Here is a 16,768-nt window from a genome sequence, read left to right as displayed (position 1 = left end):
GGATGAAATTTTGGCTAAGTCAAAATTTACATCCCGACGGATGATCATTATCCATCGAGTTCGATCATCCTTCGATATACAATTTGTTAATAAAATTAATTATTTTTCTGGAATATTTTATATCTCGACGGATAACTGATTTATCCTTATCCGTCGAATTGTCTCATACCTAGCCGTTGATTTTCTGAAACATTATTCATCGAGTATACTTACAGTTTGTAAGCATAACACGACGGATAAGTGATGGAATTTTTACAGTTTATTTTTTAAATGGCTATTTTGGGCAATTTTTATAGGTCACTTTATTTTACTTTATTATTTTTGACAGTTATTTTTGAGATAGTATAAAAGCAAAATTCATTTTCATTTCTTTTCTTTTATCATTCTCAATTCATCTGCTCTAACTTCTTTCTTTCTCAAAAGCAATTACCCTCTCTCTCTGCAATTTTTACTCTCTAACAATGGCACCAGTCGTCAAGATCATGTCTCAAACTGGCTTTATCTATGAGAAGAACAATTTCACGGCTCCAGTGAACAAGGGGATTCAACAGTCTGGCGATTACCACAAAATGATGGATTTTATGCAAGGCTGTAAGCTCAAATATGCCATTTTGGAGTCTCCTACTATCTACTGTGAGGTTGTGGAGGAAATATGGACGACTGCAGTGTACAACTCAACTGACAAGACCATCACTTTCACTATTAAAGGTAAGGAATTATGTGTTAATAGTGACATTGTTAAAGCATGCTTTAAGATTCCTGATAACACTGTCACTACTCCACACACAGACGTTGATATTGTTAACATGTTAAACTCCATGGGTTATGCACTCACCATCTCTAAATTAAGTGAAATTAGGAGATTGAGTCTTAGAAAAGAATGGAGTTATCTGTGTGATGTAGTTACTAAAGTATTTTCTGGTAAAATTAGCAATTTTGATTCTGTCAATATCTCCATGCTCAACATGCTTTACATGCTAGTAACTGATAAATACTTCAATTTTAGTGATCTAGTCTTGTTTGAGTGGGGGTTTAAGTTAGGGGAGCTTAATAAGAGGGGTGAGAATGTTTATTATGCTAGATTTTTCATGATACTTTCTAACCACCTCTTTGAGGATATTGTGCTTGAGAACCCAACCAACAAGTTAGATTGTTGGGTTCAAGAATGGAGAATTATTGCAGATTTCAATAGAGCAGATCACCACAAAGAGGTGCCACTCTTCTACTTTCCAGTAATGGAGGTACCTCAAGTAAGTGAGGTAATTTCAACTGTCTCTACTCTTCTAACCTCAACCATTTCTTTGCCTTCTAGTGTAGCAGTGGCATATGTGTCAATGACCAGACAAAGGCCTACCAAAGCTACCAAAACCAAAGTTTCAAAAACAAAGACAAAGAAAGCCCCCTCTGGTGTCTCTCAAAAGATGCCAGTTGTAAAATCCACTAAACACAAAGAGGGGAGTATGAAGGTGAAAAAGACAGGTGAGGGACAGGGTAAAAATAAAAGAAGCCCTAAGGATAAGGATGGTGAGCATAGTGTACCCAAACCAAGCCACACCACAGTTTCCCAACAAACTGTGGTTGTTAATAAGGATAAAAGCTCAATTCTAGTTTCATCCTACCAAAAGGATGTAACTATTGAAACAAGCTCTCAACTAGGAGCATAGAATAAAAGGGGTAGGGACACAAGTTCACCACCAACCTACACAAGAAAGAAGAAATCTAAAACCCTTGGGGATGCATAGGGTACACACACAGTGCAAACTGGAGCTAAAGACCCAGTCACTGCACCATCTCAAAGTCAAATTGATGTGGTTCCAACAAATATGGAGTCACAGCCAAAATCTGTACAAGATGAAACACCTCAAACACCAAATTCTCCCACACACTCTTTGTATGTTGACATGATTCAAACATCACAACCATATTCTCCATCTTTAACTCTGTTGGAGAAGCTAAAAATCCATGCAAGTGAGCATCATCTTCTAGATGATTTGTTGGCTCACTTGCCATTTCTTTCTGAGACTGTTGAGACATCTGTGCCAAAATATTCATCAATCTGCACAGAGTCCACAATAGTCTCCACTCCAAACTCATTCATTTCTACTCACTCGATGGATATTGTTCATCCACCGAGTAGTGATTGTATCCCGACGGATCTGCCTAACAGCAGTCATCCGTTGGATAGTCAAATTACTAAACTGATGGATATTTCTCATCCGTCGGGTGTCTCTGCACAACTCCAAAGTTCAACTATAGTCACAAGTGCAGATGACTTAGTAATTGTGCAATCACTATTAGGATTGATGGAAGGTAGTGTCATGAGTGAGAGTCTGGGTTGCTCACAGGAAAAAGGAGATAATAAGAGTGATCCAATGCAGTCCATTTCTTCAGGACTGGCAAAAGTGAGTATGAGGAGTCCCACCTTAGATGGTGAGGGTGTGAGGGTAGAGAGCCAAGGTGAGACCTTGATGCAAGAAAAGAGAGATAATGAGAGAAATGCAGGTACAGGAGATATAAGGGTTGGTGTCATTGCAAGTGAGTTAATGAATGTCCAGGATGCTAACAGGGAGGAATTATTTCAGCAAAGTCAAGTTGTTGTAGATTCCACCTCCTTGGATGCTGAGGCATTTACTCACCCTGTTCCAGTATATCAACTTCTAGCTGGAGAGGGCAATGACAATGCAGAAAGGATGCTAAACTTGGTGCATACCACACAGTCCATGCAAAGAGCTAAGGATGCCATCACAACTTTGCCTTCAACAGCTGGTGATGTTGATTATGAGACTGGTGGATCAGAAGAATTCTTTGGAGGTGAGGGTAGAGATAGTAAAGAAGAGCCATTGGACATAGGGGGAGAAGTAGGCCCTAGTTCAAGATCAGGCATGCCATCTTGGGCATTTTCAAAGCAGTGTGATGAACACTATTTCAAGACCACTCTTATCCAACTTATCAGCCAAACACGGTCTACACTTCAATCAACAACAAATGCTAGCACCAAGAAGCTTCTGCAAGCACATCTTGCATCTCTCCAACTACAACAAATATCAGGCTACTAACAAAGTCAAAATGTCTCCCTCATCAAAAATGAAGTTGATCAACTCAAGAAAGACATGTCTAACAAGTTGGAAGCTAGACTTCCAGAGACAACAACGATAGACATCAAAAGACAGCTCAGGAAAAACTCTGATCTTGCAACCAAGGTGGCTTCCTTGGACAAAAGAATGGTTGCTATGGAAGCTTCTCTTACAGCAATCCATCTACACCAAGCTCAACAAACATACTTGCTTCAGAAACTGGTGGCTACACAGACCTCCTCCTCTATTCAGCTTGATGATAACAAAAAGGGGGAGAAAGAGAGTTCTAGGAGTGAGGGGGAGCAAAAAGTGCTCAACATTCAAGTGAGTAAATCAATTATGCCAACAATTGCTTTCACAAAGCCACCAGCTAAAGATAGCATTGATCTAATAATTGAAGCAGCAGCTACTTTGAGAGCAGATGAGAAGAAGCAGTTTAGTACAATCAACTAGGAGAAAATTGATGAGGATATTCAAAAGAAATTTGGTCTAGCAAAGAAGCCAGAAAAATCAGTTTTTCATCACTCTCAAGTCAGGAAAATTTCTGTGACTGATATGAGCATGAACTATCTGGAAAAAGGCCAGACATCCTGCATCAAATCCCCAAAGGCGGATCTAATTATGAAGCCAAAGGTGAACTACCCAAAATCTTCACTAAAGAACCCTTTGGATACAGTGTATGAGACACCAAAGCCTGATGAGAAGAAACTGTTATCAAGATCTATTGCATTTTACAAGGATCCAAATGATTCAGCATTAAAAAGGAGAATTTCCAAGGTTTTCAGAAATGGTAAGGAAATTTGTGTGGTGGCTGGACACCCTCAATTTTTTGAAGCAAAAAGGGAAGAAAAGGCAAGATTGAAGCGAGAAAAGAAGCAAGTTGCTCTAGATGCTAAAAAGCTCAAATAAAAGAAGGAGCAAGCTGCTATCTTGGCCAAGTTGCAAGCTGTGAAACCCACACAATAAATTTCTGAACAACCATCTGAAACCACTGGATCTAAGGATCTGAAAATGCAAGAAGAATCACAGCAGAAAAGAAGGTTTAGATACAAACTTCACTCCAAGAGAAAAGTGAACTTTGATGAAGAAGGATTGGAAGATCAGTTTCCCAAAAGTCTACTTGTACAACAACTCAAACATCCATGCCCTATGTGGCACATGAAGAATTCAAGATAGATCCATCCAAGAATTTTCATGGTGAACCTATCATTCCAAAGGATGAGCCAATAGACTGGGATAGTCTACCAATTCCTGAACTCAATCTATCTCATTTCATGAAGCCAAAGAAGACAAAGACCAGAGCAGTCAAGAAAGTGAAGCCATCAACTCTCAGATCCAAGTCCCTAACCAAAGCTCAAACCAAGGTCAACAAGGGAGATATCATGTACATCTATGACATCAAGGAATTCTCTGATCTAAACCTCTATCTAGATGAACTGAAAGAAGTTAGAGGAATTGATACTTACAGGAATCTACCTGAAAGGATAGTATTCAAGTACAAGGGAGGAAATGAGATACAATGGCCACTTCAAGGGATTCTTCAAGAGAGCCAATCTGTATTGATAAAAGTTTATTCATCCTTCAAAAAGAACTTTGGATTTAATGTGACAGCTAGAAGATTAGTTCTAAAGAAGATTGAAGAACTGAGGAGTATTAGAGCCAAAAATGCACTCCCAAAGACTTTAAATATTCCTTACACAGAGAGTAGAGTGCATCTAAGGCCCTACTGGCTGATGGAATTCATGGATGGTAAGGAAGTTAGAAGATTTTTCAGATTAGAAGACCAGTTGAGCATCTCTAGCAATGAGACTCTTCTGGAAATGCAAGGAATGCTAGATCTCTCAAAATCTGATGAACTTGAATTCCACAGACATCTCAAAAATCAAATAGAAGAAAATAACAGGAGGCTTGGGAAGAAATCCAGACAATCAAGGAAATAGATCAATCTGCTCAGACTAGAGGAGCACCTTGAAAAAGATTGTGAGCAAATCTTTGTACACTTTGTCTTGTAAATTTTTCAGTAGATGTTGCAGCACTTTTTAGTTTTATCTACTACTTTTTAAATTTTGCATTTTTAGAGTGTTTTGTTATCATCAAGTTTCTCTTAATTTATGGCTACAATTCTAGTAGACATAAATTGGGGGAGATTGTTGGGAATATGTTGTGAACTTGATGATTACATTAACAAAATACCTTAGTAGATTCAACATAGTGAAAAATATAGCACTCGACGGATGATCAAATATAGTCCCGACGGATGACTCAATATAGTCCCGACGGATGATGATTTGACATCCATCGAGTGAGTAGCTTATGTAACAATAAGTCATGTAGCACATTTCTGCAAACACCTTTGTATAGATTCTGTAGTAGTATAAAAGTCATGTTGACTTTAATTAGATATGCAGAATAGGTTGATTAATTGTAAATATAAGATTTTTTGTAATTATGCATAAATGAAATGAAGTCAAGTGTCAAATAGCTACCTGACGGATGATCAACAAAGCTACCCGACAGATGATCAACAAAGCTATCCGACGGATGATCAACAAGGCAGCCCGTCGGATGATAATCATGTACCCGACGGATGATCAATTCAAACATCTGTTGACAGTGACAACACAGTTACATGCGTCGAGTGTTTGCAAAAGGAATGTGGCAGCCTATTCAGCTGGGTTTTTTAGAACAAAGAAGCATTACCATTTTCATGCTATTATGAAGATATTCAAAGATGCTGGAATAGAGTAGTGAAGCAGCATGGTATTAGACTTGATAGGTTTTATTTTATTATCTTGTCTTATTACTATGTAATCTTGGTGATATATAAACCAAGAGTAGCAAGTAGAACAACAACAAGACTAAGCAAATACATTCTCAGATAAACAATTGTAAGTTGTATCCTGTAGCATTTCTCTGTAAGTTTAGTTGTTCATATTTGTAAGCAGCTGTTAGCTATTCAAGCTTCACAGGGTTCTCTTGATATATATATATATATATATGGTGGATACCTTCAAATCCACCAGAAAGTTTTAAAGACTTGTATTTTTATTACTTGTGTTTTGATTTATCTAACTCTTTATTCCGTACTTTGCAAATCAAACACTTATATATTATTAAGATAGAACCATTTTTCATTAATCTCAAAAAGTAGCCAAAATTACATTCAACCCCCCCCCCTTCTGTAATTTTTGTTGTATTGTTAGGGACTAACAGATGTCAAGCACATAAACTAAATTTAACACCGATGTCCCTGGCAGTGGCGCTAAAAACTTGTTCACACTAAAACACACGTGAAAATACACGCAAGCGTACGTGATTACAAGTAGTAAAAGATATAAATAAAGTTCGTTCACACAGGGACTGGTTTAGGTTAAGTTCAGATTATGCACCTATGCAACAATGTATGATTATCACTCACTGCTAAGACAAATAATAATTTGAGTTTTGATTTAACTAAGAGATTATACTAATTAATATTAAATAAGAGAATTAAGATTGAATTACTTATATGAGAATAAACATGGGATTCTAACGTCATTAAATACTTCATTCAAAGTTTACATCTTTTATCTTAGTATGTGATGGTGATGACAACTAATCAGATAATACGAAATTAGTATACGCTAACGTTCCTAATACGTACACCCTACTATCAAACATCCACAATTAAGATAGAAGTTGAATAGACACCAATTATGCTTAGTCCATATATGTCTATAAAGATTGAAAATATAATGGTTTAAGATCAAGTTATTTATCTTGATTACATAGGGTGAATAAGATGGTTAAAATTACCCACGAATTATGCATGTCAATTCATACCTAAACCTATGCTAGCATGGAAAGTTCTAAATCCCTATATTCATTGTCGCTTCAATAGAGATTAACAAACAATCTTAGATGTTAGCTACGCATCAAAGACGAATAAGCTCAACCAAACTAGGAAATCATAAATCACCACACACAAAGGATTATAAAACAATTAACTATTGAAATCCATAGATAAATCTGTTAGAACCCCATTACAATGATTAGTTCAAAATCAAACTCATCGTCACCATGGGTTCCAATGAAAACATGATAATAAACAATATAATAGTACTAGGGTTCAAAGACAAATCGAAAACAAGCATCTGAAGTACAACTATATTGAAGAATACAAAAGTCTTCTTTTCTGTAGCCTTCTTCTGCTCTTTAGGTCTTCTCAATGTTCTCCCTTCTCTCCTTGTTGTTAAAAATGTCTTTTTATTGGTTTATATAGCTTATGGACGACCTAGGCCCTTTAAATCTTCGAATGCAAGTCAAATCAGGATTCTGTCAAAGGGACCTGGCGCGGTTGCCCCAACCCCCGCGCAGGTGCGCGTGATTTCTGTCTCTCTGGCGCGGCCACCCAGCCTTCCGCGCGGGCGCGCCGGATTTCTGATCTTTGGCTCCAATTTCTTGTTTCTTCTGTAACTTGAGCTCCGTATGTCAGAATTTGGAGATCCAATAGTCCACGTGAAGCTATCAAGATGCTCTTCAACATGAGAATGGTCTTGACTTCATAATCTGACCTCCTTTCAGCAATATTTTTTTGAAAAACTCAATTATTCATCCAACTAATGCCTGTAATGCCAAAACACAAAACACATCAAAATACTAATAAATTGAGTCCAAAACACCAACTTAAGTCTTTAATGAAGCGTTTCAAGTAGATATAAAATCCACTTATCAATAACTTATAAATTTAAGGATATTTGTTTTTTTAAGTTTAGTCTTTTAATATAATTAATTTAATTAATGACATAATTAATTTAAACAATTATGCAATTACTTTTTTAAACATCTAAATTTATCTAAAGGCAAATAAGTTAAATGAAAAAAATCATAATAAAATTTTTTAAGCAGAGACAAACGTACTCAAATATAATTTGGCGGGCTTTGGCTTCTTGTTGACCCAATTTTATAAGCAGAGACAAACGTACTCAAATACTCAAATAATTGGGCGGGATTTGTCTTCTTGTTGACCCAGTCCTAGCCGTCTAATGCCATTTTCAACAGTTTTAATTCAAAATTTTAAAGTTGCATAATCAATTGGTCCATCTGATCCAAATTTCGATCTAAATTATTTTTTAGATATTATAATGTACAAAAATTCTATTAAACTCTATATTTTTAAATTTAATATTTAACCATTATTAACTATTTATATTATATTTGATTGATTATTCAAATTAAAGACAAAATGTTTCTTATATGTAAAAATAATTAAAAATACATTCATTTTATTAATTAAGATATTAAATATCATTAACATTTATTCATTAATCGCAAGTCAATTTTAATTATAATAAACTAGATTATTATTATACTAATAAGAAAACTATTATTTTATATTAAATTAAATTTGGATAAGGAAATAGTGGTGATTAAAATTAATTTGAAAATATTTGAATTAGTAAAATTTAGGTAATATGCTCCGAATTTGGAGCAAGGCGTAAGGTTTGAAGTATTCTCTTTCTCTTTATGAGAAAAAAACCTTATCCATCTTACTGCTTAGTGGCTTGACTGCATAAAATAAATTTAGTCACAAGGTCTATCTTTTATATTTTTATAAGAAAAATTATAGACCAGAGGCTGATGATGATTACCATTCAACCAAACTCAAAGCCATGGCAACACTTATCATCGTCTACTACAACCTACCAACTCTGTAATGTTTCATCAAAAACCAGGAAACCATCCTTTCAAACATTAATTCTGAACAGCATCAGTGATCAAGATAACAAGAAATCAAAGATCAAACGGCTTGTTCTCAGCCAAGAGGGAAGAACCAAACTCGATATTCGACCCGATAAACAATTCTATGATTACCCGAGATTCGTTACTCATGTTGATGACAAGTTTATTTCTACATTGACAAATGTTTATAGAGAAAAGTTAAGGCCTGATACGGAGATTTTTGATGTCATGAGCTCATGGATTAGCCACTTGCCAGAGGAAGTACAGTATAAAAGAGTTGTCGGCCATGGACTTAATGCACAAGAGCTTGCTAGGAATCCAAGGCTCGATTATTTTTTTGTCAAGGACCTTAATCAGGATCAAGATTTTGAACTGGAGAGTTGTAGTTTTGATGCTGTTTTGTGTACTGTTAGTGTCCAATATCTTCAGCAGCCTGAAAAGGTAGGTAAGTTTAATTCTTATTTATCATGTATTGTATATATTTTCTATAAACCAACTAGTCACCTAGCTGGTTTTATAGTCACAACTCACAATAATGTACTAGGAAGCTCGTCAAATTCATCAATAATCCTTATTCGTCAAATTTTATCAGGAAATATTAGAATTGATCCACATTTTGTCAGCGACTAATTTAAAAACAGGCCGAACTTGGTAGAAAATCAACCCTGTTCAAACCGGTCATGTTAACCAGCGTTACAGATTGTAACTTTGTAAAATTATATATTTATACTGTCGGATTTTGTAGTCGAATATAAAATGCATAATTAGGTGATACACATGTAATTGTATTGACAGGTATTTGCAGAGGTATGCAGAATTCTAAGGCCAGGAGGGGTGTTTATAGTGAGCTTTAGTAACAGATTGTTCTATGAAAAAGCAATAAGTGCATGGAGAGAGGGGAGTGCTTATAGTAGAGTTCAGCTGGTTACACAGTACTTTCAATGTGTTGCAGGGTTTACTCAGCCTGAAATTATTAGGAAATTACCTGTCACTGGAGACTCTGTTCAAGACGACAAATCACCATTGAGTTGGATAATGGGGTTGCTGGGATTCATGTCTTCCTCAGACCCTTTCTATGCAGTTGTTGCTTACAAAAATTTGAAATCTATCTATGACTGATACCTGTTCTTTTCTTCTAATATTGTGTTTGCACATTAAAGGGAATCTGTTATACTGTAAACTTCATTGAGGACATTTATTTAGATTGAACATCATTTATTTAGATTGAATGAGTTTATATTTTGTTTATTTGTATAACATACTGTGACAAAAACTATTTTTGAAATATATTTTAAAAATATTGTATTTTAAAAAAAACCCTTATAATCATTTCAGATTATAGATATAACTTTTTAATAAGTTGTCGATAAAATTATAATCATTAATACTTAAAAGATTATGGACTGAAGTTCGATTATAATAAAATTGTATAACCAACCAACAATAAATATGCAGGGGAAAATTATCCTCTTGGACACAGGTTCGAGGTTCGAATCGCATTGGAGGAGAATTTATGATTATGATTTCTGGGTCAGAACCTGTCGTTTAAATGCGGTTTATCTTTGTTCATGTAATTTGCAGGCTATTGTGTGAGCCCGTAGGATTAACTCAGTGTGCACCCAAAGGATAGCGGCTACGGGTTATCTACGATAAAAAAAATATATATGGGGAGGGTATAATTGTGACGCCCTCTAAACTCGGGTCAGAAGTTTGGGATCCACAACACACACACCAACCATATTTAAACCTGTCTATGAATATAATAATATATATGCAATGACCCTACTTACCATAATCCACGGATCGATGCAGTTTAAAGTATGCCCACAAACCACAACCTTATTTATATTACAACGTTCCAAATTCCAGTTTATTTATCTTACAACGGAAGTAAACTTTATTAAAACTATTAACACAACTAAGCCAAACATCAACTGCTAGCTTATTCCATCTCAACCTGGATACCTAGCTCGCACACTTGTTTGGGGATCCTCGCTACCACCAGTTTCCTTTTTCACTGAAAAAGAATATAAACAGATTTGCAAGAGTGAGCTAACTAGCTCAGCAAGTCATAATGACAGTCACTGACATTAACAACGATCAATTGAAATGATATAAGAAATCAAGTTTCCTGATAAGCAATGATAAGAATTAGATATTAACTTTCATTTTAAAAACCAAGGTTAGGCTGCTGATCAGTCACGCACTAACCCCGAGCGAAACTCCCAGCTTTGCTCTATATATTAGATCTAAGACACACATTTGTCTATTATGACCACGAATTTGGTTCGGCCACGAATTTGGTCCATATTTAAAAACAATCCAATTCCAGAATAACAATATGATAAACAATGTAAATCAATAAGCTGAATCATAAACAATATTGATCTCGAAGCATAGGGTGATTCATAATTCCAAGAAGGTATAACAATGGAATCATAAAGATTGGCTTTCAATCAAAGAAAGAATCAGAAAGTAGAAGACCAAGGGTTCAAGGTGACAAGGATTGGTCTTGTGTTATACAAGACAATAGGGTTCGTATGTTGAACAAATCCATATCAAAAATTAGTAGGTGGTATATATGTATTTGTGGAGTAGTATCGTATATGTATGGTTCGTATCTGAGAGTTCAACAATCAATGATTTACGAAGAATAAGGCTTATGGCTCAAGATCAATAAGAATCAAGGTTTAGGGTTAAGTACTTCAATGTACTTGCAATATAGAATAAGAACTATTTGGAATAATTGCGACATAATGAAAAGAGTTCAAAATACTTGCAATATAATCAGGGAGAATAGGAACACTTGCCTTATCAATTCACCTTTACTTTACTCGTACTCTACTACTGGTATTCACTTGCCAACCACTAGCTTTCCTTTTCTACGTCTCGCTTCCTCTGTTAAACATCACATTTCTTTATCAATACTCAATCTCATCTCGTTCTATTCGTTACAAGTTTCTAACTACCCTTCGTTTCACCCAAATCCGATGTACGGATTGAAAGTTATGAATAAAACTGTCAAACAATGCACATACAGTCATATTATGCATCAATCAGATCACATATAACACGTAGCACTTAAGATATTCAATTAAAATAAATATTCGAAGAAGACTAGGGGTTAAAATGATTTTCCAAGTATTTAATATGAATTTCTGAACATACTTCGGAATTAAAACGGGTCTCTGAATCATTTTATAATTTAAATAACAGGGTTCGAACACCCGAATCTGACTTTAAAATGATATAATACTAATTATCGAGTTTTGAAAATAATTTTAAATAATATTTTAAAGTTCAAAACTATTTTTCAGGATTTTTAAATCAAAAATAAATAATTAAATATAATTATTAAATCAATTAATAATTAATTAAATTAATTAATCAATTAATATTTAAAATAATTGACTAATTAAATAATTAATTATCAACTAAAATTAATTAATTAAATAATTAAGATTTATTTTTAAATTAAAAATAATTTTCAGAAAGAATTAATGAATTTTTGAATTTTCAGAATAATTATAATCAATTTTTGAAAATTTTAAAAAAATGTAATTTCTGAAAATTAGTAAATAGAAATATTAATTTTTTAATTTCTGAAAGTACAGGGACTGAAACATAAATTTTGCAAAACTCAGGGCATTTTTGTAATTTTGTCGCCGTCCCCGACCTACGCCGACGGTCGCCATTGCCGGCGACCCCGAGCTCGCCGGAAAATCTTATTCGAGCCCAGATTAATTTAAAAACATGCAGAATCATAGAGTACGATGCCAGGAACACTTCTGTGTTACTAGAATCAGCAAACATTAGTTATTTTGATCGGAAAATCTAATCGAAGTCCCGCCGCCGGAGAACTTCGATTTTCCGATCAAAGCCTTACAGGAAACGTTTGTTAAAACCAGTGGTACCATTAGATTACTTATTGCATGATCTATCTGTTGGTATATCTCGTTTCAACCCAGAATTCCACAATTAAAAATCCCCAAATTTCTATTAAAATTATTCAAGAACATAGACCCTAATTTAATGATTCACATAATTAAACCTTAATTTCTACATATTATTGAACTCCAAATTTGACATATAATATACCAAAATGACCAGAATAAAATTATCTACATGATTCTAGCATCAAATCATATAACAACATCAAGAACAAAAATTTCTATTTTAATCATTAAATAATTCGAAATAAAACAATTAAATAAGAAAAATAACTTGATTTCTATACTAAAATAGTTGATTGATTCTGAAAGAGATTTTCGAGAGTTTTGATTTGGTATATGGCACGCTTAAATCAGAGTTCGATAACGCCTTCGTTTGTGCGTTTGATTTTCAAGAACGTAACGTTTAATTCGGGTTTTCTCTGTATTTTACTGGTTATTATTGTCTGGTTATGATTATACGAATTAAATGAAATAAGAAAAGAGCTATATATATTTATGGAATATTGGTTCGTGTTGAATCGTATTGGATCGATAAATTAGTTACTTAGCCACTAAGTAACTGCAAAAACGATCCGTTTTGATACCCGTATTGGATAATTATCCAAACCGACCTTCTTATAAAACACTTTATACGAAAATAATGTATCAATATCCCTTCTTTTGAGAATACGGGTCTTGTTGATATATCAAAATGATTATCGTATTCAAAATTGTATGCTGGGACGCGTACGGGTCAAACCGTAATCCGGATTGAAAAAGTTAGAACACGAAAAATGTTCAGAATATCCACGTTAGGTTATGAAGGAGTTTTCCGAAGAGTTTCGGGTTGTAAAACGTAAAAACGGTTGAAGTTGGACGATTCCGGGTTTTATAAAATAGTTTTGTAATTATTCAGAAAATAATTGTTAAATCTATAAATCATTATAAAATGATATATCGATCTAAAAATTACCAGAAAAATATCACGATTATATATATTTTATTCTGGACATATTAAAATTAACTTACTCATATCTTTTCATATATAGACATCTAAATATCAATATCAATCAATAGATAATTCACCAAAAATCACATAATAATCATATAATAATCATTTATTGATAAAATAATTACACGTAATAACCCGGATATTACAATAATTTACGCAACCTTATATTCACTCAAAATAATAAAGGGACTATTTCCAGTGAAGACCAAGCTTGTGTGTGTAAATGTGTGTTGCATGTTATAAGTTATAAATAATGACATATCAAAATATGTAATGTACTTAATCAATATGAAATTGAACATATAATTCATATCTTAACTCATAATTATTTTCATATGAGACTTATTTATATTGTGAAACTTTTAATTCATTCTATAAATTTATGACCCAAAAAATATAATTTTGTATTATTTGTTTTCTTTTCTGGTCATTTGATTTGCAATTAGTGGCAGTAGTAACTTAAAATCACACCTTCAAGTCTGATGAGCAGAAACAAAATCTGAAACCCTAAATCTAGAATTTGTTTGGTCCAATAAAACATGCAATTAAAGATACCAATTGATAAAGAATGAAGCCAATTGAAAAAAAATAATAATAATTTGATTTATAGGGTATAATAAATAGGTAGTAATTATTCTTCCAATATTTGACGTAATTCACCCGCAAAATTTTATATATTGGTTTGGATATACTAACCTAATTTATAATATAGTTGTATAAATTTTGAATTAATTAACCATGACAGAAGCTGATTGTGGATTATCTCATTAGCAAAATTTATTGGAAATTTATACCTATTCTGATCTTCTTCAGTATTATGTTACTAAATAATATTATATTAAAATTAAACCAAAATTATAAAGGACATGAACCTCTAATCTTGCAAAAGATTTTCTAATTTTCTAAGGATGCAACAATATGCTTATCTTTCATTAGTTTTCTCTCATATCATAATATAATAATATAAATATAAATATATCAATATTTTACAGATATTAATAAAAAAAATTACGTTATATTCAATTCCTGTCAATATAAATATACAAATTTATTATCACAACTCACAAGATTAATATTTGTTTTAATTTTAATCAAGCAAAAAACTGTGATTCCCCAAAAAAGGGGAACTTATAGAAAATATGAAAAAATTAAAGTGCATGGTCTCACTAAAATAACATGCTACCAAATTAGTTTCCAAGTTAAATATTATATAACAATAGTAACAATTTAAATATATATTTTGGAGTTTAATTACTCAAAAATATTGGTATTGTTAAAATATTTGAATAAATTGTTAATCCCTAACAATGCAACAAGAATTATGGAAGGGGGGTTGAATGGAATTCTTGAACCTTTTTCTCAAATTATAAAATGTTCTATCTTAATAATATATAAATGTTTGATTTGCAAAGTGCGGAATAAGAAGTTAGTAAAATCAAAACACAAATAATTAAAAACACAAGTCTTTAAAAACTTTCTGGTGGATTTGAATGTACCACCAGAGATATATATTATATCAAGAGAACTCTGTGTAGCAAGATTTGCTCACAGCTGCTTATAAATATGAACAACTAAGTTCACAGAGAAATGCTAAGAATACAGCTTACAAATGTTTCTCTAAGAATTTATTTGCTTAGTGTTCTTGTTGTTCTATTTGCTTTCTTGGTTTATATATCACCAAGATTACAAAGTAATAAAATAAGATAATAAAACAAAAATCTATCAAGTCTAATACTCTGCTGCTTCATTACTCTATTCCAGCATCTTTGAATATCTTGATAATAGCATGGAAATGGCAATGCTTCTTTGTTCTCTAAAACCCAGTTCAATAGGCTTCCACATTCCTTTTGCATACACCTGACGCATGTGACTGTGTTGTCACTGTCAACTGCTGTTCAAATTGATTATCCGTCGGGTACATGATCATCCGTCGGGTTGCCTAGTTGATCATCCGTCGAGTGGCATTGTTGTTTATCCGTCGGGTAGTAATCTGGCACTCGACTTCATTTCATTTATACAGAATTACAAGACATCATCTATGTACAATTAATAAACCTATTCTGCATATCTAATTAAAGTCAACATGACTTGAGTGCTACTACAGAATCTAAACAAGGTGTATGCAGAAATGTGCTACAAACTCATTATTACATAAGCTACTCACTCGATGGATAATTGATCATCATCCGTCGGGACTATATTGTTAGATATATTTGATAATATCATGGCTAATATGATTTATGTTTAGTTTTTTCAGATCTTACTTAACAGGACAAATCAGTACTTAACTGGGAATCAGTACTTATACTGGAAGTCAGGACTTAAGGATATTAGTACTTATATTATCAGGAGATAATCATCAGAAGATGGATATCAGAACTTAAGTGTTGAAGGACGTTCAGATAAGGACAGTAGCTGATTAAAGGAAAGAAGATCAAGATAAACATAAGAAGAGATATGCATGAAGAAGGAATTCTATGAAGAATAGAATACTTGGAAGAAAAGATATTTGATTGATATATTTTAGGAAGCAGAATTATATTCCATATCAAATAGCGATTATCTTGTAACTGTGTAGTATATAAACACAGACATAGGGTTTACACTATAAGTGTTATCATATTCGAGAAGATTATTCATTGTAACCTTAGCAGCTCTCGTGATATTTGTTCATCACTGAGAGGTAACAGTTCCATACTATAACAGAGTTTATTGTTTCAATAAAGTTTTTTTTCTGTTACTTGAAATATTAAAAGTTCGATTTGATTGTATTTTACACTGTATTCACCCCCTCTACAGTGTGTGTGACCTAACAAGTGGTATCAGAGCTTATTTGTTAACGCACATACAGTTAAAGATCCAAACACAATCATGTCTGACACAGAAACTCCAACTAAGCCTACCAAAACTGAAGAACCTCCAAAGACACAAATTCAAAGTCGGTATGAAACCATCAGAGTTCCCATACTGAGACCATCTGAATATGCCATATGAAAGGTGAGGATGACCATGTTTCTGGAAGCTTCAGA

General features: G+C 33.4%; 1 protein-coding gene across 1 annotated transcript; it reads left to right on the top strand.

The window, feature by feature from the left end:
- Positions 1-8,592: 8,592 nt before the first annotated feature.
- On the top strand, positions 8,593-10,017 carry LOC141718038 (uncharacterized). The gene is made up of 2 exons (XM_074520374.1): positions 8,593-9,236; positions 9,591-10,017. Exons 1-2 carry the CDS (start codon positions 8,694-8,696, stop codon positions 9,912-9,914), a joined length of 867 nt encoding a protein of 288 aa, XP_074376475.1. The 5' UTR covers positions 8,593-8,693; the 3' UTR covers positions 9,915-10,017.
- The last annotated feature ends 6,751 nt before the right edge of the window (positions 10,018-16,768 follow it).

Source organism: Apium graveolens, chromosome 4, assembly GCF_009905375.1.
Source record: "Apium graveolens cultivar Ventura chromosome 4, ASM990537v1, whole genome shotgun sequence".
NCBI classification, from domain to species: Eukaryota; Viridiplantae; Streptophyta; class Magnoliopsida; order Apiales; family Apiaceae; genus Apium; species Apium graveolens.
Note: the sequence above shows the minus strand (reverse complement) of the source record. Positions and strands in the feature narration are given on the sequence as shown.